Source organism: Sinocyclocheilus rhinocerous, unplaced genomic scaffold (genome assembly GCF_001515625.1).
Source record: "Sinocyclocheilus rhinocerous isolate Xijiao unplaced genomic scaffold, SAMN03320098_v1.1 scaffold445, whole genome shotgun sequence".
Taxonomy (NCBI): Eukaryota; Metazoa; Chordata; class Actinopteri; order Cypriniformes; family Cyprinidae; genus Sinocyclocheilus; species Sinocyclocheilus rhinocerous.
This window is the reverse complement of record NW_015645566.1, coordinates 556,963-578,511: the sequence shown is the minus strand read 5'-3', so window position 1 is coordinate 578,511 and position 21,549 is coordinate 556,963. Positions and strand designations below refer to the sequence as shown.

General features: G+C 36.3%; 2 protein-coding genes across 3 annotated transcripts in view; one reads left to right on the top strand and one right to left on the bottom strand.

Annotated features, from left to right (window-relative positions):
• Positions 1-3,936, top strand: part of LOC107706735 (vascular endothelial growth factor receptor 3-like) — a 54,021-nt gene extending 50,085 nt beyond the window's left edge. Inside the window, exons 28-30 of the mRNA XM_016510542.1 lie at positions 3,061-3,181; positions 3,273-3,358; positions 3,508-3,936. Of these exons, the coding sequence (XP_016366028.1) occupies positions 3,061-3,181; positions 3,273-3,358; positions 3,508-3,724 (424 nt within the window). The 3' untranslated portion in view covers positions 3,725-3,936. The remainder of the gene's footprint in view (positions 1-3,060; positions 3,182-3,272; positions 3,359-3,507) is intronic.
• Positions 3,937-5,591: 1,655 nt separating this feature from the next.
• ergic1 (endoplasmic reticulum-golgi intermediate compartment 1) overlaps positions 5,592-21,549 on the bottom strand; it is a 24,773-nt gene continuing 8,815 nt past the window's right edge. Inside the window, exons 2-10 of one of the 2 annotated variants that reach the window (XM_016510539.1) lie at positions 18,969-19,030; positions 17,097-17,169; positions 16,243-16,337; positions 12,908-13,032; positions 12,569-12,673; positions 12,424-12,484; positions 10,596-10,696; positions 6,475-6,597; positions 5,592-6,393 (exon numbers count right to left, since the gene is read on the bottom strand). In XM_016510539.1, the coding sequence (XP_016366025.1) occupies positions 6,286-6,393; positions 6,475-6,597; positions 10,596-10,696; positions 12,424-12,484; positions 12,569-12,673; positions 12,908-13,032; positions 16,243-16,337; positions 17,097-17,169; positions 18,969-19,030 (853 nt within the window). In that variant the 3' untranslated portion in view covers positions 5,592-6,285. The remainder of the gene's footprint in view (positions 6,394-6,474; positions 6,598-10,595; positions 10,697-12,423; positions 12,485-12,568; positions 12,674-12,907; positions 13,033-16,242; positions 16,338-17,096; positions 17,170-18,968; positions 19,031-21,549) is intronic. The other variant, XM_016510540.1, reaches the window with a different exon arrangement.

Here is a 21,549-nt window from a genome sequence, read left to right as displayed (position 1 = left end):
AGAAATCCTTCTGTAACCAATGCCATCAGTATGTTTTGCAACAATAAGGTTGCGAAGGTCTTGAGAAAGTTCTTTGCTTTTACCCATCATGAAATGTTTCTTGTGTGACACGTTGGTCATGAGACATCTTTTTATAGGCCATCAGTTGGGACTGAACCAACTAATATTAATTTCCACTGACTAGGAGCAGGATTGCTTTCTAATTACTGATAGATTTCAGCTGGTGTCTTGGCTTTCCATGCCTTTTTGCTCCTCCCTTTCTTCATGTGCTCAATACTTTTTTCCCTGCGTCATTCTACTTTATTACACAGAACTTAATTTCTGAACTTATTTGTATTGCTTTCTTTGTCTTTATGGTTTACTTGGACATCTGGTGAAAATTTCATGTCAACAGCACCTTTAGAAATATATTTACTGAGAAAAATGGTGATGTGTTCAATACTTATTTTACCCGCTGTATGCCCTGTACACGCAGCAAAGTTTCAGGAGTGACAGCCTAATTCCCTCATAAATGCGGGATTCATTTTCGAAATCAAGCAATGCAGCAATGTTCAAGCAATGCAGGCTAACAGAGTCATAGAAATTATTTGAAATATATTAGGTTACTTATAAATAATTGCAGTTGCAATTATTTATAAAAGTAATGACTAGTAAATCTTGGAATTGTTTGTACATTGCTATTCTTTTTGTGGTAAAAAAGTTAATAGTTTTGCAGCACTGCAACAGTTATTTTCCATAATTTAATATAAAAACATAGTAGGGGAAAGTGGGGTAAGATGAGCCATTTTTTATTGATGTGGTCCTCAAGATAAGGGAAAATGACGCAGAAGTACAATAAAATTATCTAAAGTAGTTTCAGGATGTTTCCTATATCATTTTAAATGATCAGAATGTATCTATGACAAAGGGTTCTAAAAATATGGCTTCTTATAAAAAAGTGTTTCTGCGGCTCAATTTGCCCCACGGTGGGGGTAAGTTGACCCAAGTCAGTGGGTAAGATGCCCATCTGAGTGTAAATTGACCATCTGAATGAATCTGATTCAAACCCATGTGAAATTTTAAGATAATTTACCTCTTTTAAAAACTAATTTAATAATCAAATTTCCTTTTTCAAACAGTCATATTTCTTTTCTTAAAACTAACTTAACATAAAACCAATGTGTGTGTGTATATATATATATATAATAGGCCTGTGTGTGTGTCCCTTATTCTGTCCCTTATTTTTCTATGAAAAACCACAATTGCCCCTTATTTTCCTTTTCTGAAGTTGGCAACCTTAGTTGGGGGCCTTATGTTGACTTATAATGTTCTTAACTCTGTAAAGCCTGAAAAAATCTTTATATATATATATATATATTGATACATCGGTTTTTTTATGGCTAATATGTGACCCTGGAGCACAAAAGCAGTCTTAAGTCGCTGGGGTATATTTGTAGCAATAGCCAAAAATACATTGTATGGGTCAAAATTATCGATTTTTCTTTTATGCCAAAAATCATTAGGATATTAAGTAAAGATCATGTTCCATGAAGATATTGTGCAAATTTCCTACCGTAAATATATCAAAACTTAATTTTTGATTAGTAATATGCATTGCTAAGAACTTCATTTGGACAACTTTAAAGATGATTTTCTCAGTATTTTTATTTTTTTGTATCCCGATTCCAGATATTCAAATAGTTGTATCTCGGCCGAATATTATCCTATCCTAACAAACCACACATCAATGGAAAGCTTATTTATTCAGCTTTCAGATGATGTATAAATCTCAATTTCGAGAAATTGACCCTTATGACTAGTTTTGTGGTCCAGGGTCACATATAGTGTGATAGGGAGAATATGGAGCTCATACTCAATGAGGATAAAACACCTCAATTTCATTCACCCAAAAAAATAAAAAATATGCAATTCGGGGAACTTGCTGATATTTTTGAAATTGTGATATCTTGTAAGGTAAATCAATGAGATCTGTATAGCTCTATAGCAGACTTCTTACAGATATTATTACTCTTACAGCATGGTGTATTACTCGTGCATAAAAATGACATGGTACATGCATAATACTGAGCTAACAACAAGTTGTCAGTTACCAAAATTGACTCGTCCAAAATTTCAGAAGTGTACGCTGGAGGATTTTTGTGTTTTATGACTCGTCCCACAATGTTCTGGAATGTTTCAGAAAGCACTAGAGTTTTACAGAATAGTCCAGAATGTTACAGAAACTTCTAGAATGTTCCCATCCTTGTGAAAGCAAATTATCTAAAAAAAAAACAAACAAACATGCAAAACAAAAACTTTTCTATACTAAACCATTTTTTCATAATTAATGATAGTTCTAAAATTTACCTGACCTAAATATTTAACAAAATGTTGATTATATAGTGCAATAGTACAATAATAATTGGCACCACAGAATTACAGAACCAGAAAAAAATTGAAGTGAAACTAATTTTTGTTACATTGTGTAATTAAGTTCAGATCAGTAAGTGTTCTTTTCGAAATAGTACTAACGATAAAAAACGATTCTTTCCTTTACTTTATAAAATCAGTAAAGATTTTACAGCAAAGACACATGTACATTTTAAGTATTAGTTTAGTATTAGTAATACTTGCCAAGTATAAACTATCAACAACAGAAGGCATGTAATAGATTGTGTACAACAGGTTTTTTAAGTTTTGATGATGTTAAGAATTTAAAGGCCTTCATGTACATCAAATATGATTGAGTGTAGGTTAAAGTAATATTAGTACTTTCTTCTAGTATGCTGGATTAGGAATTTGAATAAGCCATAAATAACCCTTAGTATGAAAAACATATTATGTCTATGATAAATGTGTCTTATCAAGGAGAGATGTGCTATTGTCTTTCTAATCAATCAGACTTAGATTTTTACACGACGGACAATGAAACGGAAAAAAATCGCATGTATTTACATTTAAGAATATCTTGGTCTCTCAAGACCAAAATATTATAGACACAGCCACCTAACAGGATTGTGGTGGACTTTCCACTGTTCTTATGCCCCTTTGTCGAATATATATATGCTTCTCTCTGACTAGATATTACAACTGTGTGCCTTTCGCTGGCTGCATCATGGTCGGACCCTCCAGCACGTGTCACTCACGAGTGAAGACCTTTGAGGAACTTCCTCTGGAAATGACATCACACAAGACACATCATGTAAGACTAAGACCTCCAGTATATGTATAGTCTTTGTACGCTAAAGGATGTTAACATGTATATTGTTTCATGCATTGTTGTGCCCCTATAGGACAGCCAGACAGACAGTGGGATGGTTTTGGCATCAGATGAGCTCGAGAGGTTTGAACACAAGCACAGAGGGGCCATGTTGAAAAAGTAGGCGATACTGAACATTATGCACACCATTTATCATAAGAAAAATGACTAGGGCTATGGCTTACTTCATTTATAATTGATCAGTTTTCATACTCTGGAGTTGCATTAAGCATTTTGTCATTGTGTGAACTCTCACATCGGCTCTGTAGTACATCGGCGGGCCACAGCACAGAACGCCTCATCAGTTCTCCGTCCACGAGCAGCAGCGGCAGCACACTGCGCCCACCCTTCTTCAGCCAGCTCTCGGGCCAAACCTTCTACAACAACGAGTACGGCCAGCTGTCGGAGGAGGGCGTCAGCGACTTCTTCTCCTCCTCGGATCAGGCCAAATACCAGGGAGCCTGCCCGGCAACCTCCAACCTGTAACAGCACCGATTGGCCAGCCGTAACCAGGCCCCGCCCCCTCACAACTAACTGAGCTGAAGTCTAGCTTTGTAAAGTTCTCTTAGCAGCCACTGGGTGGCACCATTATGTCCATTTCAAACCAAAAAAGTATTTTATCGCCTTAGTTACATATATCTTTATATAAAGATTAAACTTCTTTGTATTTGTACAAAAAAAGAGAGAAAAGAACCAGAATGGAGAAAAAATAAATAAATGAATATATCATCTTTTGATTGATTTTTTTTGTTTAAGTGACATCCCTTACCAAAAAGTAGTATACTTCAAGTTTATTTTAGTAAGTATACTTAAGTAAAGTTCAAGTATATTTTTTAAGTATACTTTATGTAGTAAGTATACAAATATCAGTGTACTAGTAGTATACTTGTAAGTGTACTATTTCAATACAGTATAAGTCAAGTATACTTAAATGTCATTGTAAGTATATTTCTGAGAAGTACATAAAGCCCATTTCTGAGAAGTACATAAAAAGTAGACTAAAAGTATACTTTCCTATTTTTTTGTTTAAAAGAAGTATACTAATAGCACACTTGAATAAACTTCTTTTTCGTAAGGGATCTGATGTTAAATATTTTTTTAAATTTACATAATTTTTACAATACTGCATAAAACAATTATATGGTTATATTTTAATAATAATTTTATGGAAACATACATGTATTATATCAGGAGACATTATTATTAAAGACAATAAATTCAAAGTACTCATTTAATAACCTAATTAAGAAACAAGTCTTGTGTTGAATGGCTCCATAATGTTTATTTTGATTCCTTTTCAACATTATGGTACACCTTTAAAAAAAACTAACCTGAATTTTGAAAAGACAAACAAACAACAATGAAAGCAGCTGTTGCTGTGGTTTATTCTAACCATGGTAAACAAAGAGAATAAAGTGGCGTAGCCCAGATTTGATTAAGTAGGGCTAAATTATATCTGCTGAAACGAGCGTGGAAACTCAACAGTCATGGTTTGATTGATTAAAGTTTGACTAAAAGAAAAAAAATAGTTTGAGCCACGAAGCTGAAAAGTAGGTTGTCATTTAATTTCTCATTAAATGTAGTGAAAATACACTTCTGTTGCCATGTCAACTTGTGGCAACGACGCATCACACATTTGACGCATAGCTTGCTTTCATGTGGAACAGTCCTGTGTAACCAGTGCAACCAGATTTTAGAACATGGTCAAAACACTGCTGTAAAGAGGCTGAATAATTTCCTATCAATGTTGAGAGGGAACGCTTGACAAGACGTAAACAACACGTTTCCAGCCTAATCTTCAAAACAATAAAAGGTTAACCATTAAACATTATAAACTGAGGAAATAAAAGTACCGTTAAGCCACAAAGTACCTTTAGAGACACGGAAATAAACAAAAACCATTCCTTCAAGAGTCTTTTAGTTAAAAAAGAAGACATTCATAATTTCCCTTCAATCAAACAAACAAAATAAAATGCAGGTCTACAACCAGAATGACATCAGAGTGCAAGATAACCGAAATGTAACATGGAAAGAGAATCTGGGAATAGTTACCTTAATTAAACCCAAATAAGACCAGCATCCACTTCTTTAAAAACATACAGGTTCATCTCATGAAATACGTACAGCTCACAGTCCACCCCCAAATCAAAAGAAATATGAAAATCAATCCGATTTTAGAAACATGACATTTTCATGATAATTAAAAACACATTTAACCCCAAACTCTCATTACCGTAATGCATCTGGACATAATTCTCAATGATAATTCCCATTAGTGTAATACAATAGTGTAAAAATACAGTAAAATCATTTAAATCTGCACATACTAAAGGCAAAAAAACAACAACATACTACCATGATGTGCAAACTCACTATAAATAATACACAATTATTTGTATAATGTAATGAGAATCAGGAGAAATGGGTTTAACTGTCATGCAAATAAATCACGATGCAAAAATGTTTTTACAACATAATTTTTGTCCATTTCATTTTGAGGTGCAATATGACCCCAAAAATCAAACAAGACATGCTCTCTGACAGGTTTCATGAGGTTAACCCTATCATATCAAGCAGGACTTGGTAAAAAAAAAAAAGCCCAGTTCCTATGAAGGTACATATTGAATCAATTCAGTGATTATTTCTCTTTAAGGGGAATTCTATTTAAACTCTTTCACTATAACCGATCAAAGTGACACTATGCCTTGTATGCAACACTATACACTTACACATCTCAGTCATGTGTATTTGAACGAGGAAACCCTGGCGTCCTTCCAATGAGCGAGAAAGGTTCTTTCCACATCAGTTCTATGAAAGTTGTGGGTGAATTAATATGGCAGTGAAGTAAGGAAACCACCTACATGCCCCAAGTGAAATCCCTGTAATTCATTGTATTAAATGTTTAGAGATGAAATCCAGCACACAGAGAATTGAACTGGCATGACAATCTTTTCCAGTTAGTGTCGGTCATAATAAAAGGGTGTAATGATGGGTGTGCAGAGGTTTGGCTGGCATAAATAAACGGCATGGTACGTAGATATGAGTACTCATGACATTTTCCCAATCTGGATTTTCTTCCAGGCTTCAGAGGCCGTGAATATGCAGGAGTCAATGATGCCCGCCACTGTGAACGTCCCACCGATAATAGCGCAAATCTGACCGAGACAAAGTCAACATATATATCATTAGGGAGAGAGAGACAGAGAGAAACATATAAACACAGAGAGCGGACTCACAGTAGTGATGAAGCGGTAGAACGGCTGTCTCCTCTCTGTGTATTTCACTGTGATTGGACTCAGGTCATAGCGAAACCATATCGCCGGGATGATGCGTCCCGTATGGCTATATGCCACATACTCCTAGAAAACAACCCAACAAATAGAACTTTTGGTCACACTTTAGCTTGGGGACCAATTCTCACTATTAATTAACTATTAACTATGAATAAACTCCTAATTTGCTGCTTATTAATAGTAAGCTAGTTGTTTAGTGTAGGTATGGGGTTGGATTGAGTGATCTAAAATAGAGTCATGCAGAATAAGACATTAATATGTGCTTTATAAATGCTAATAAACAGCCAATATGCTAGTAATATGCAAGCCAATAAGCAACTATAGTTAATAGCGAGAATTGGTCGCTGAACAAGCTTTTTCCATTTTCATGCGTAATAAAAGATCAACTCTTTGACATTACAATAGTATATATCATTGAATTAGTAAATAACCATACAGTAATGCTCAACTAATGTTCATTAGTATACTGGACTCAGTGCACTATACTCCAGTACTGTTTAAACTGAATACATGTGTTCTTCAAGAGGTGGAAATTCATTTTCTTTATAGGGGAACAGATTTTTAACAGTGGAATTCCTGGTGAAAAACTACATTACCCATGATTCTGCAGAGAAATCTAAACCAATCAGAGACCTGAAATGATCAAACCAGGCCAAAGAGCTACACCCACTCCCATGAAGCACTGTAAATGATGTCTCCCTACACTAGCAAACTACTTAAATATTTGAATATGCATATTTTGCAATAGACATAAAATATATTGATTTAATAGGGCGGACCAAAGGTCAGCCTGCTTAAAATGGACACAACGCTCTTGTTCGCGGACTCGCTCTCTCGCTTAAAAGAACTTTGGCTTTCACCTTGGTGTGCGCGACAAAGCGCCCGTAACAAACAATATCGTATCTCTGCTGAACTGGTTTCCAGCTAATTTAAGCAGTAAAATTAAGACAAATTCTCTGCTTTGGGAAGTCTCTCAGGTGAATTTAAATCACTCGTGAAACGAGTTAGAAGTTGAACGTCATGCAACTCCGTCAACTCTCAATCTAATAAACTGTATATGTGTGTGTGTGTGTATGTTTGTGTGTTTTAGCCTAGTTTTGATGTAATCTAGAATAGCCAATAAAATTCATGTTTCATTTATAAAGAATCAATGTTGGTGTCATATAATTTCAAGGTTAAAACTGTTGCCAAAAAGATCCCTTGCTACCTAGCTCGTAGCTTACTTATAATAATTACTATAATAGCTTACTTATAAAATTGTATTGACCGTGGCCAGGAAAATACATATTCCATTTGTTAAAATATACTGAGGTCACAGCTCGCTGGACGACCCTTGATTTAAAGTGTAAAATAAAGAAAAGTTTTTGTTTACATAATATATGTATGTGTACTGTGTTTATTTATTATGTACAGTATCTTACAGAAGTGAGTACACCCCTCACATTTTTGTAAATATTTTATTATATCTTTTCATGTGACAACACTGAAGAAATGACACTTTGCTACAATGTAAAGTAGTGAGTGTACAGCTTGTATAACAGTGTAAATTTGCTGTCCCCTCAAAATAACTCAACACACAGCCATTAATGTCTAAACCGCTGGCCACAAAAGTGAGTACACCCCTAAGTGAAAATGTCCAAATTGGGCCCAAAGTGTCAATATTTTGTGTGGCCACCATTATTTTCCAGCACTGCCTTAACCCTCTTGGGCATGGAGTTCACCAGAGCTTCACAGGTTGCCACTGGAGTCCTCTTCCACTCCTCCATGACGACATCACGGAGCTGGTGGATGTTAGAGACCTTGCGCTCCTCCACCTTCCGTTTGAGGATGCCCATGCTTGGCCAATCCATCACCTTTACCCTCAGCTTCTTTAGCAAGGCAGTGGTCGTCTTGGAGGTGTGTTTGGGGTCGTTATCATGTTGGAATACTGCCCTGCGGCCCAGTCTCCGAAGGGAGGGGATCATGCTCTGCTTCAGTATGTCACAGTACATGTTGGCATTCATGGTTCCCTCAATGAACTGTAGCTCCCCAGTGCCGGCAGCACTCATGCAGCCCCAGACCATGACACTCCCACCACCATGCTTGACTGTAGGCAAGACACACTTGTCTTTGTACTCCTCACCTGGTTGCCGCCACACACGCTTGACACCATCTGAACCAAATAAGTTTATCTTGGTCTCATCAGACCACAGGACATGGTTCCAGTAATCCATGTCCTTAGTCTGCTTGTCTTCAGCAAACTGTTTGCGGGCTTTCTTGTGCATCATCTTTAGAAGAGGCTTCCTTCTGGGACGACAGCCATGCAGACCAATTTGATGCAGTGTGCGGCGTATGGTCTGAGCACTGACAGGCTGACCCCCCACCTCTTCAACCTCTGCAGCAATGCTGGCAGCACTCATACGTCTATTTCCCAAACACAACCTCTGGATATGATGCTGAGCACGTGCACTCAACTTCTTTGGTCGACCATGGCGAGGCCTGTTCTGAGTGGAACCTGTCCTGTTAAACCGCTGTATGGTCTTGGCCACCGTGCTGCAGCTCAGTTTCAGGGTCTTGGCAATCTTCTTATAGCCTACGCCATCTTTATGTAGAGCAACAATTCTTTTTTTCAGATCCTCAGAGAGTTCTTTGCCATGAGGTGCCATGTTGAACTTCCAGTGACCAGTATGAGAGAGTGAGAGCAATAACACCAAATTTAACACACCTGCTCCCGATTCACACCTGAGACCTTGTAACACTAATGAGTCACATGACACCGGGGAGTGAAAATGGCTAATTGGGCCCAATTTGGATATTTTCACTTAGGGGTGTACTCACTTTTGTGGCCAGCGGTTTAGACATTAATGGCTGTGTGTTGAGTTATTTTGAGGGGACAGCAAATTTACACTGTTATACAAGCTGTACACTCACTACTTTACATTGTAGCAAAGTGTCATTTCTTCAGTGTTGTCACATGAAAAGATATAATAAAATATTTACGAAAATGTGAGGGGTGTACTCACTTATGTGAGATACTGTATATTAAATCAACAATTTAATACTACTCAATCGTTTTTAATTTGATTATGTCATGTCACAAAACTTCATGGGGTTGCATTTCTTTCCCTCAATAAAGTTAAGTGCACAACAAACTTGTACCTTTTGTCTTTTTGTCCCATTTTCAAATAATTGTTTGCTTCTTTAATTGTTTGAACTGTATAAATGCATACAGTTCTGTGTTGTTTTCCTTCAGATTACTTATTATAAATAATATAGAATTTTATGTGAAATAAAAAAAATACATATTACACAGCATGAATGCATTAGTGGAGATGTGGGTGACCCCTGAAATCAGGTGTCAATTTATTAGGACAGAAATTAATAAATTACTTTTGATTTAGTTTCAATGAATAATTATTTAAGTTAAAATATTATGAATATGATTTAAAAAATACAAAAACCAAATGTATGTAAAACCAACAAGAAAAAAAAGAAAAATTAAAAGCAGCCTAATTGTGTAAGGATAAAACCCTCATAGTCAAGTCAAATCTCCAGTTTAAAACAGCCAATGTAAACCATTTGGCTGTATATATAAAACCAAGCAATATGTATAATAAGACCAAAGTTGACCTGAATTTGGACAGCGTTGACAATTACTCTATAAACAACTATATGCATATGAATATCAAATCAGTTGCTGCTGAACACTTTCAGACTTTCTGTTTCACACCAGGTGTCTCCTAGAGCCTTGCAGAGTCAGAACAAGGGTTTGACACTACACTCATACTTTGAGTACTTTTCACACCCTCTGAATAAGAACAACCTGACTACATATTAACTCACAGCACATGGCCTTCTGGTCACGTACACACATAATGCCGCCAGCTGTCACTGCAAACGTCCCCTAAGTGTCTTTAGAGGTGATAAATGGTTGATGGTACTTAATAATAGAGAGACATAATTCATTCAGCATCTGTGGTAACCACAGGCTGATTTAAGAGCCATCAGCAAAGCGCATTCATATATTTAGACTCGCAACTTCACGCGAGCTTCTCAGTAACGTGGATGTGTGTGTCTCAGATTACCTTGTTTGCCACGGTGTACTGGTAGGAAAATCTCTGCTTCCCTCCCAGGTCCTCATAAACTGTAGGGACGATCTTGAGAATGTAATCGTGAGATGCTAAAGCTGAAGAAAAAGAAACACATGGCTTCATTTCTCTAGAAATTATACACAGATACAGATAAAAAAACAAACAGGGTGGTGGCTTATTTTATTTGAGTGACGTAGTTCTTTCTCCTGTTACTATGATCTATTTATGTGCTGTTTTGTAATACAATCTGTGAGACGTGTTCGGTTGGACGCTCATAAGCATTACACTTTGATGTCTCTCAGTTACACGAGTCCACAAATGAACAAGAATAAGCAGTGTGTGCAGCAGTAATGCAGCAATAACAGTCCTGCTCATACTTGAAGGTTTGAACAAACTTCTACAGTAACTCATGTTACTTCCCCCCTACTAAGGACATGAATGATACTCAAAAAAACATGGCTTAAGGATTCTTAGGCCTATCTGGGGCAAAAGATTTGATAAATGTTTTGGTACTACAGTTAATATCTGTTCAAACCAAGATGATAACTTTAACCATATGGTTATAATATGGTTATAATTATCATTCTACTTCTGCAAAGTCCACACTATAGCACAGAGGATCAATATCGTTGGAATCACTTTCAGAAATTTTTTTTTTCCAGCTGATGAAGCAAAAACATTGGTAGCCAATTAGAATCCACTCAACCTTAAAGAGATTGAGCATTCGGACCGTCCCTCTAATCCTGCCTTGTCAGATAGAAGATTTATTGCCATTTATACACAGTCATGAGGGTTTGCAGGGGTCCTCTATATCAGTGTTTCCCAACCGGGGTGCCGCGGCACCCTGGGGTGCCGTCTGTCGAGAGCAGGGGTGCCGCGACTAAAAAAAGGTTGGGAAACACTGCTCTATATGATATCATTTCCTTTTTATGTTTGGTTTGGTTTGGTTGCGCCACATTACTTTTATTTGGCAGACAAAAGTTTTTCAAATATCACCAAGCAGTTAAGCAGTTCTGTTACAGTATATTTTCTAAACAACAATAATAAACTAGTATAGTAACACTTTACAATAAGGTTTTATTGGTTAACATAATTTAACTACATTAGAAAACAAACTAATAATTGAAAATACTTCTAATGCAGTTAATAATATTAGTAAATGTTAATCTCAACCTTTACAATACATTATTAAAGCTGTATCTGTTAACATTATTTAAGGCCTAACATGAAATAACAATGAATAGTTGTATTTTTAGCATTATATATTGCAAATGTAATGTTAGCACTTGTTAATAAGTACTTGTGATTAATAATGAATGTACTGTGCATTGTTAGTAAACGCATTAACTAACAATGAAATAATGTGATCTTATTATAAAGTGTTACCACCATAATGAGCCTTCCTCATTAGGATACCAGGACAGTTGCATCACCCTGACATTTCTGACACAAATTAAATACACTCATCACTGAAGAGGTATATTCAAATCACTGTACATATGAATTGCATTGCACTGTACATATGAAACACTATTGTATGTCTACAGCGGATCTAAATATTTATAATTAATTATAACTAGTTATGATTAATTATTCATATTTCCCCATGAGCTGATTCGCTACACACACATACAAAAATAATTTACATACAAAAAAAACTATGAATGTGTGTGTGTGTGTATACTGTATATAAGTATATACATATATATATATATACATACACACACACACACAAAAAAAAATACTTTTTTAACATTTCCTTTGCTTATGTACGCTATAGAGTAAGCGGCTACAAATGAAGAACGCTCACAAAAAGACATACCATTGGACTGAAGTCTGTTGGCTCCACCCAATGCATTAAAAGCCCCCCGGACATGCTGCACCTGCAATTGCGTGGTATGACAATGATTTCTACATGTTTATTTTACATTTCTATATTTCTAATTGACTGCATGTGGACTACCGACCTGAAGCTTCTCCCCAAAGGCGAGTTTGTGGATGATGTGGGTCATATCAGGGCTCTGAGGCTGAGCAGTCGCACTATGTGTTGACACATGAAAGTTTCCTGGAACCTACAGAAAACAGACAAAGTCAACACCATTATCACACAGGCAAAGACATCAGATAGTACAATCTCCTTTCACTTGAGAGAAGGCTTTTCATTTGAAGACAAAAATGGTTTTTCCTTCAGTTAGCATGTGAATCTACAAGGACACTAATGACACTCCTGATACCTTAAGTCCCACAAGAAACATTCAACTCCCAACAAGCAGAAAAGAATGCGACTAACGTCAAGCATCTCTTACTTTATTAATACTGAACTCCCCTTCAAAGCGGCACCCGTGACCATTGTTTAGAGGCACTTTCATTGAATTCTCTATGTGGCCCACTTCATGCCGCCCCATCTCATCCTGGATGTCCAAACCCACCACTATGTATATACAAATATATAGACACAACAGAAAATAGAAAAATACAGACAAATGGTGAGGACACAGAGCTTGAAACACCTTCATTTACATTGCATAAAAGGACACTTTTCAATAACAATAACAAAAAAATAAATAAATAAATAAATAAATACAGTGCACAGCATAAATGAGTACACCCCCTCTGATTAAATACAAAATATGTATTTTCTTAATGATCACAAATATAATTCATAGAAAGATGGCAAAATTTAAATGTATTAAACATATTCTTAATAAAAACAGAGAAATACATGCCATTAATATCTGTAAAATAATAAACTCAAGAATTGAGCACAACCTAGATTTAATTCAACCAAGTGTAATATTCTAGAACTTCATATGTCCTCCATAACTCTAAGTACACTGCTCTGACACTTCTTGGCACTGAGTGTACAAGTTCATGACAAATTTTCACATCTGTGCTGTTTAACTCCCTGTTGATCAATACTTGCCTTAACCTTACACCAGAATTATTTTTTTTTTAGTTTTATTTAGTAACTTTCAGGAGGGTGTACTCATTTTTGCAACACAACATTTTATCACTTTGATAAGAAAATTGTATTTTCTTGAATAATTTTAACATTCTTCTTTGGTAACTGATCAAGCAGACTTGCTGGAATATTATATCTCTAAAAAACCATAACATGTCTTCTAAGCAAAGAGTAATTGCTGAATTTGTTAAGTTTCAGAGGGGGTGTACTCATTTATGCTGTGCACTGTACATAAATAATCATTTTCTCAACTGTTCTTGGTGTTTTTTGGAGCTTGACAGACTAACTGGCAAAGTCTTTTTTTTTTGGTGAACTATCCCAAATCTTCATATGTATGCAACATGTTCATGAGTTCAGTAGAATCATTATACACAACTGTTTATTTGACTTTTCACAGCTAAGGAATAAAAAACCTCAGTAGTGTGACGTAGCAGATCTTCTGACACTGTGGTGTATGCTAAGAGCATGTTGTCACGTTGCCCAATGCTATTTTAAGACTGCCTTCCTAAATGGGCGAGAAAGCAACACTGACCCTTTACCCTTGGTATAAGTACAGGTATAATTACTATTCATGATAAAAAAATAAAGGCCAGCCAGAAAATGAAAGGAAGAATGATTCCATTAAACGCTTTCCAGTGTTTGACTATTTCCACTGAGCTGAACTACTGACGTTGCTCTGGTCGCTTATTTCTTTTTGGACAGTTAAAGACTTAAACCATAACATCTTTTTTTTTTTTTTTTGGATTGGATTCCAGTAAACTTCAAACACACAATCTCCACTCATTATAGAGTAAATGTGTGAATAGAAACATTTAATTGCCTTTTTAAGCACAATCTGATGCGTGTCCAGAACACTAAAAGTCTTGCAACGTTTTCTTAGCACATGAAGGAAAAAGCATCCTCATTTTCCACATAAGCACACAAGTGTCGAAAGTCACGTTGCTACTTCAAGGGAACAATGTGTCTGCCTCTAGAAAGAATTAATTTAGCACGGTAAGAGTAACAACATGGAAAGACCACATGTACTTTTGTTAAAAATCCTTTCCAAGGATAACATGATGTGGCATGTCATATGGCATGTATCAATTATCAGTTATTATGGAACAAATTTTAATGTTTAATGACTACTGATTCATTCGCAACATGTACTATTACTGCTCTTATTATTCTAACCAATTAGACATTTCATCTGGTAGATAATAAAATGAGCATAACCTAAAAAGCTCATTGATTTGCATTGAAGTAATAACTCAAGTCCTATTTAGAGGCCAGAGACTTACATCTGACTTCAGAGGGCCAGCATTAACCACCTAGCAACCAACCACAACACCTTAGAAACCTCTCAAGAATACATTACAAGCTTATCAATCCCCTAATAACCACCCTTAGCATCATGGAGGCAACTTTTTCAAGGGAAATAGCCACTCGCGTTCTTCAGAAAAGGTAAAACTTGACATCGACTGGTACTTCTTATAGTTGTTTGAAAACAGTACACTCATTATTGAGATCACAGTGAGGCTTGTCTCCATGACTCATAACAAAATCCGAAAAATTTGGGTTTTAGTCAGAAGTGCCTCATTTAAAAGAAAATGTGTCTTCCATAATAGGCATAACCTCTTGTTTCTCACCAATGAGAACTGCCCAAGATGTTGTTCTGAACATAGTTTGGGCTCTGTGTAATGTGTGTGAAACAGCCAGTTGCAAATGTCTTTGCAAACATTTGAGGATCTGCCCGAAAATGACATCAGAGGTGACCACAATTCCTCTGAGGATGCTGACATTTAGAAACACAATCTTTAAGTCACTTTCCAAATGAATTGTAACTTTTTTTTTTTTATTTGGTCAAAAAACAGCAAGGGATATTGGTTATGCTTGGCAAAACTCATCACTGGACCTATCGTTCAATGATCCTAATTAGTGCTTGGTGCTGCATCTAAAAATCTCAATATTTTTAGGACCCCCCCTCCCCCCCCCAGTTTATTCAATCAAAACAGTCACCTTCAAAATATTTAGATATTGAATGCATCTAAACTACAGTAAAAATCTGCATATAATCAATTACCACACTTTTCACTTAATAAACATAAGGAAGAACTTTTCACCATTTTCAGTTAAATGTTTCCTCATTTTATCTCACTAGTAAAGTCATTTGATACACTGCCCAGCCTTAATCTAAATAACTAGTGATCAACTATTGTCACAATATTCCAATGGTGACTTAAGAGTTGATCACTAGTTAAATAGGGCATGCGACTGAATCATTTACGCAAACATGACATATCAGGTATTATTTGGCAAATACTTATGCACAGCATTACCAAATATGAAACAGTATTTCCTCATACGCTTGCTCATGTCTGACCATACATTTTCCCGGTGAGTTTCAAAAGATTGGTTTTGACTGACGGATAGGTCTATCCTAATCCTTCTGTGAGAAAGCACACACAATGTGTCAAACTGAGACTTTCAGTGATGGTAAACTGTGTGGGAGGTCGCCATTGTGCATCGTTTCCTATCACAATGTACGTCAGGAGCTCTGCTAAATGAATTAAGATCCCATACTAACAGTAATGTCACTGCTAACACTCATAACTTGTCAACAAAGGATGATGTGATACACATGTGGATGAAAAAAACATCATTCAGAAGAGTGTTTATGTATTTTATGTATATACTCACAATCACAGTGTAAGTTTGGCAAACTGATGTTTAAACTCACATCTATCTTCCCCCCACTGTCCTTATCGGGGTCATCCACATACAGTTCATTTACTCTGTAACACACACGCATATATGAAAACACAAACTTTAAATATAGTACTGACAAGCATTAGACATCTGTAAAGGTCATAGTCAAAAAATTATGCAAGCCTGACAGTAAAATGACAAAACTGCAGTGAGTGCAATTTTCGTTTCCTCACTTCCCCCGGTGAACACTTGAAAGCAGTTGACAAACAGGCACCAATGTCTACGTCCTGTGTGAAACTGATCTGTCACTAAAGTTACAACAGTGTGATTGCATTCGGGTCATAAGTCAAGCATCTTGAGTGCTGATAAAAAAAAAACACCCCAAAATACCATTTTTACTAACTATAAAAACGTCATATACCATTGCACTAAAATCAATGTACACTAATATAATTTTGGATTCAAAAATATCCTGACCGTTTCTTGAGGTTGTATTTATGATACCATCATCAGATTTTAAACTAGACTTTTTTCCAATTACGATCTTTGGACGGTTGGATCACTTAGACATTTTTGATTATAAACCAATTAATTGACAATTAATTTTAATTCAGAAATTAAAGACATTCAACGTAACATGCTTGTATGTTCTTGTAAGGCAGTGTCTATGTACATTGACTGTGTGCATTTAATTTATTTAATACACGAGTTTCACGATTTGAGTTGAATTACTGAAATAAATGAACTTTTCCACGACATTCTAATTTATTGAGATGCACCTGTTTATATATTTTTTTAATACTATGTTTGACTGATGTCTTCATGAGAACAACATTCATACGTACATTTCTGTAGCGATGAATCCCGTCAGTTCTGAGAGAAAGAGGAACAACATGAAGACGCAGCAGCATATTGAAACTGAGGGGATAAGAAAAGGTCAAGAAAACATTAGTGAGTTGTTTGTATAACAAAACTGGAGTTATATTGTGTGAAGATATTTATTCAAAGAAACATTTTCAGTTAAAGTGTTTGCTGAAAGTAACTCATTTTCAGAAATGTTCCTTGTTGTTAGTAGTGATTTCATTTCTTTAAATTATGCCTGACTATGCAAAATGACGTCAAGCATATATTAAAAGTCAAAGGGCCATTACATAAGAGTGTTCAACAGGCGAATAAATGTGCGTGGCTTTATTGCTCTGGTTAACGTAATCGTTACCAAGTTCAACATGTGACCAAATGAGTCAAACTGAGAGGCTGTCTGCAGAAGCTAGTGCATATTTACATGGAGACAGTCTCCAGTGACACTTCGGTCACGTGACTTTGTGGCTGACACGTCATACTCTGAGTCTGGTTTGTTCCAGTTTACTAAGCTAATGTTTAGCTATAACACAAACAATAAGGCGTGTCGCTATGACACATAGCTCACGGATTCAGGTTCAATATGGGTTATATCACTTGTTCCACTTTAATGAAGATAATACTGGGAAATAATTATTAACACTTCGATGATATTATTATTACGTGTAAATGATTGCTTTTTCTTTTGGTTAACTGTATTGATATATTTATAACTACACTGAAAAGTTCTAAAAAGAGTTGATTAAATCAGATGACGTTATCTTCTTTAAAAACAGGATGGATTAAATCATACAAATGATGCTATCTTCACTGAATACTGATTTTAGCTTATTGTCTGTTTCCCTTCCTATCTTTTTGTCAACTCAACAGAAAGGCAGAAAAGTTGATTAAACATTGATTTTTGTTTTGCTCATTGGTTTCATACAGAAAAACTTTAAAAACAGTAAAAAAAAAAAAAAACAGACAGATGCCGTTGTCTTCATATATTTTGTATTTTTTTCCCTGTTGACTATAAGGAACTATTTTGTTAACTATAAGGAAAAACTTAAAGTCCATAAAATCAAACGATGTTCTCTTAGTAGACGTTCATTCTGAAAACATAAACAGGGATAGCTCACTATTTACTCACTCTCAAGTTGTTCCAAACCTGTATGAATTTCTTTCTTCTGCTGAACACAATAGAAGATATTTTATAGTATTTTTTTTCTATATCTTTGGTTAACCATTCTTTCAAATATCTTCTTTAATGTTCAACAGAAGAAATAAACTTATACAGGTTTGGAACAAATGCGTAAATGATGACAATTTTCATTTTGGGGTGAACTATCCCTTTAATACAACCGCCCAACTTACAAACCATAGATATTTACCCTGGGTATGTGAGAACTTCATCACAGAACCGGTTTAGGAACAAAATGTTTAGGTTGAGTTTAGGGTTGGTCTACACAGTTTTCTGCAAACATGACTAAATGTTAAGTAATTCACTCGAGGCCAAAACAACAATGGAAAGAGCCACAGGAACGAGTGTAGAATGACATAGTCCTACTACGTGAGTCAAACGGCAACACCTAGCATTACAAACATCCATCCTTCCGAATCATGAGGGAACGATGAGCCATAGTTAGGAAACTAAAACTGACTCAGCAAACCGGTTTGGAAAAATACAATTGTGGATCAAAGGAGGAATGTTGATGTGAGCACACACAAAAAGGAAGCACACAAATAAAGGAAGCACACAAATAAAGCGGCAGAGTAGCAACAGGCTGTAAAAGCCAGTGCCAGATGAAGCAAGCTATTGGTTGACAGGAGTGGATGAGGGTCTATGATGGCAAATTAACATTATAAACTGTGGCACTCACTGAAAGCTCCAGTATACGTGGGCTGGGTAAGATCTTTGGGCACTTTCCTGTAGATATCGAACCTGGAAGGAAAAGAAAGAGAAGAATAAGGGGAAAAAAGAAAGGTAAATATTGCAGACTCCTGGGAAGAGTTCATGTGAAAGCACATTGTGTTCCCAGTGTAGTTTAAGGCATTACAGAGGAGTTTAGGAATGTGAACTATGGGCCTCTGTCCATGAAACACTGGCCCAGACGCAACAGTCTAGAGCGACCTCCGCTTCTTGAGTTACACCTCTTCCTCTGCATTCCGCCTTTACAATCACAACCTTCCTCAACAACAACTTTCTTCATACAACAGTGTGGCTGAGGTCAGAGCAAAGGCTGTCAGCACTGACTAAATACGCATCAATCACTGAGAGCAGAGGGAAGGCAAACAAAGAACATTTCAAAACTACACACCTAAAAACTATTGCTTAAAAAGGGCCCTTCAGGCTACACTAAATATCAAAATAGTTAGACATTTTTAAAATGAGATACATTTACTTGCAGTTTGCTGTTTTGGTTTTCGCTGCATTAAGGCCCGTTCACACCAAGCACGATAACTATAAAGATAACGATAAAGATATAGTTCTAAAAATCATTCTCAGTAATAAAGAATAGCATAGTTCACACCACAACTATAACGATAACGATACAGAGGAACGATATCGTTGTGATCACTTTCAAAACGATTTTGTTTCCAGCTGATGAACGATAAAACACTGACAGCCAATCAGAATCCATCCTGCTGTAACGCGCTCAAGAATTTAAAGCGGCAGACTCATGTGCGCTTAGAATAAACAGACGATATCGTTCGCTGGTGTGGACGCTAATATCGTTATCTTTAGTTAATTTTATAGTTATCGTTCTTGGTGTGAACGGGGCTTTACTGTCACTTGATTTTTCCCCTTTAACTTAAATTTAGTGAGGTTTAGCCTGAAACAAGTGAAAAATACCTACAAACAAACAAGACAACATAAGTACAAAACATCTTATTCGTAATATGTTTTGCTACTCCAAATAATGTATATTGTTTTAATTATGTTTACATATTTTGTTCAGAAAAACAAGACAAAGATGATAGTGAGTCTCACTAAGAAACAATCAAGGTGATATTTCAGCACCCATAAGGGAAGCAATTAAATAATACAATATTTTGAATAAATAAAATGAAGTAAATTTTTCAGACAATTGAGATTTGGGGCAGAAATAGTTTTTTATATATATACATTCTCATTTTTCTACTTTCAATATTAAAAAAACGAATGATCGAATGATACACGGATTGATGCACGATATTATCGGACCAATATCGGAATCGGCCGATAATGGCTTTAAATGTAAATATTGGCATCGGCCCGATATGAAAAATAATGCCGATATGTCTTGCCGATAAGAAGAGTAACTCACATACATGTGTTCAGGGTGTGCTAGCGATTAGATCACGTCAGCATTGTGGCTCATTCTTGAAGCAAGTTTTGCCTGAATGGCGATTGTATTCATTGTTCTGGATCGCTGCATTTTAATTGAGAATGCACGTACAGAATGACGCATTCGGTGTGTGATAGAGTAAACAGTAATAGCACGTGCAGCGGCAGCAGTGACAGCCCCCCCTGGGTCCTAAAGTGCGTTCAGTAAGGAGTTTTAATTCCGTAGGGGCGCTGTTGGCTAGAGGTCGACCGATATGGGTTTTTCACTGGCCGATGCCGGTGCCGATATTTAGAAATCAGGGCAGCCGATGGCCGATATAAGATGCTGATTTTTGTGGCCGATATGTTTGGCCGATTTTCTTTTTTTTTTCCTTCTTCCCCTTCATCTCATAAAAGTGAGTTTGAGTAAATGATTATTGCAGGGTACAAGATAGTAATAGTAGTAGTAGCCTAATTCAGAGTAATAATACATGGCTCAAAACTTAAGCACCTTCTCAAAACAGTTCTGAAGTATGCTTTTTGTTTATGTTTGCTGACAGACACCAGTGTTTCTCACAGACTTGCAAATGCAAATTCATTCTCTGCCAGCAAGAGGCGCTGTTGGAGCAGAGATATAGCGGTTTCCCCGGTAACGGCTGTAATCAAATAAGCGCTACTTTATCAGGCATTACAGGAAAGACGAAATGAAAATGACAGAAGCTTTTCTGAGGGCGGTCAGTTCTTTTCAAAGATACATTCATATAAAAACAACGGCTGCATTTTAATTTTGAAACGTGCAGTGCTCAGTTTATTCAAGGAAGTATAAGCCTTTTGGAAAATCTATTTGTGGTGGTCCGTCTGTTGTGACGAGCCGCCACAAATAACTCAATTTATGGGAAACACTGGACACTTCTATACATATGTTTCTACTTTCACATGCAAATGACTTGCACTTATGAATATGATAACGTTCCGGCATCAATTCTAGTAGGGTAAAACGTAATTACGCTTTCGAAATGGTCTGTTTTGCCCTGCCATCATTAGCTGAAGCTGTGTGTGAACAAGTAGCTGCTGCAGAGTGTGAGCTGCTCCGTTTCACGCAGCCAGAGAGAGATTCTCCGGCGTTCCGCAACAACGCTTAGCTGCCCGCAGAT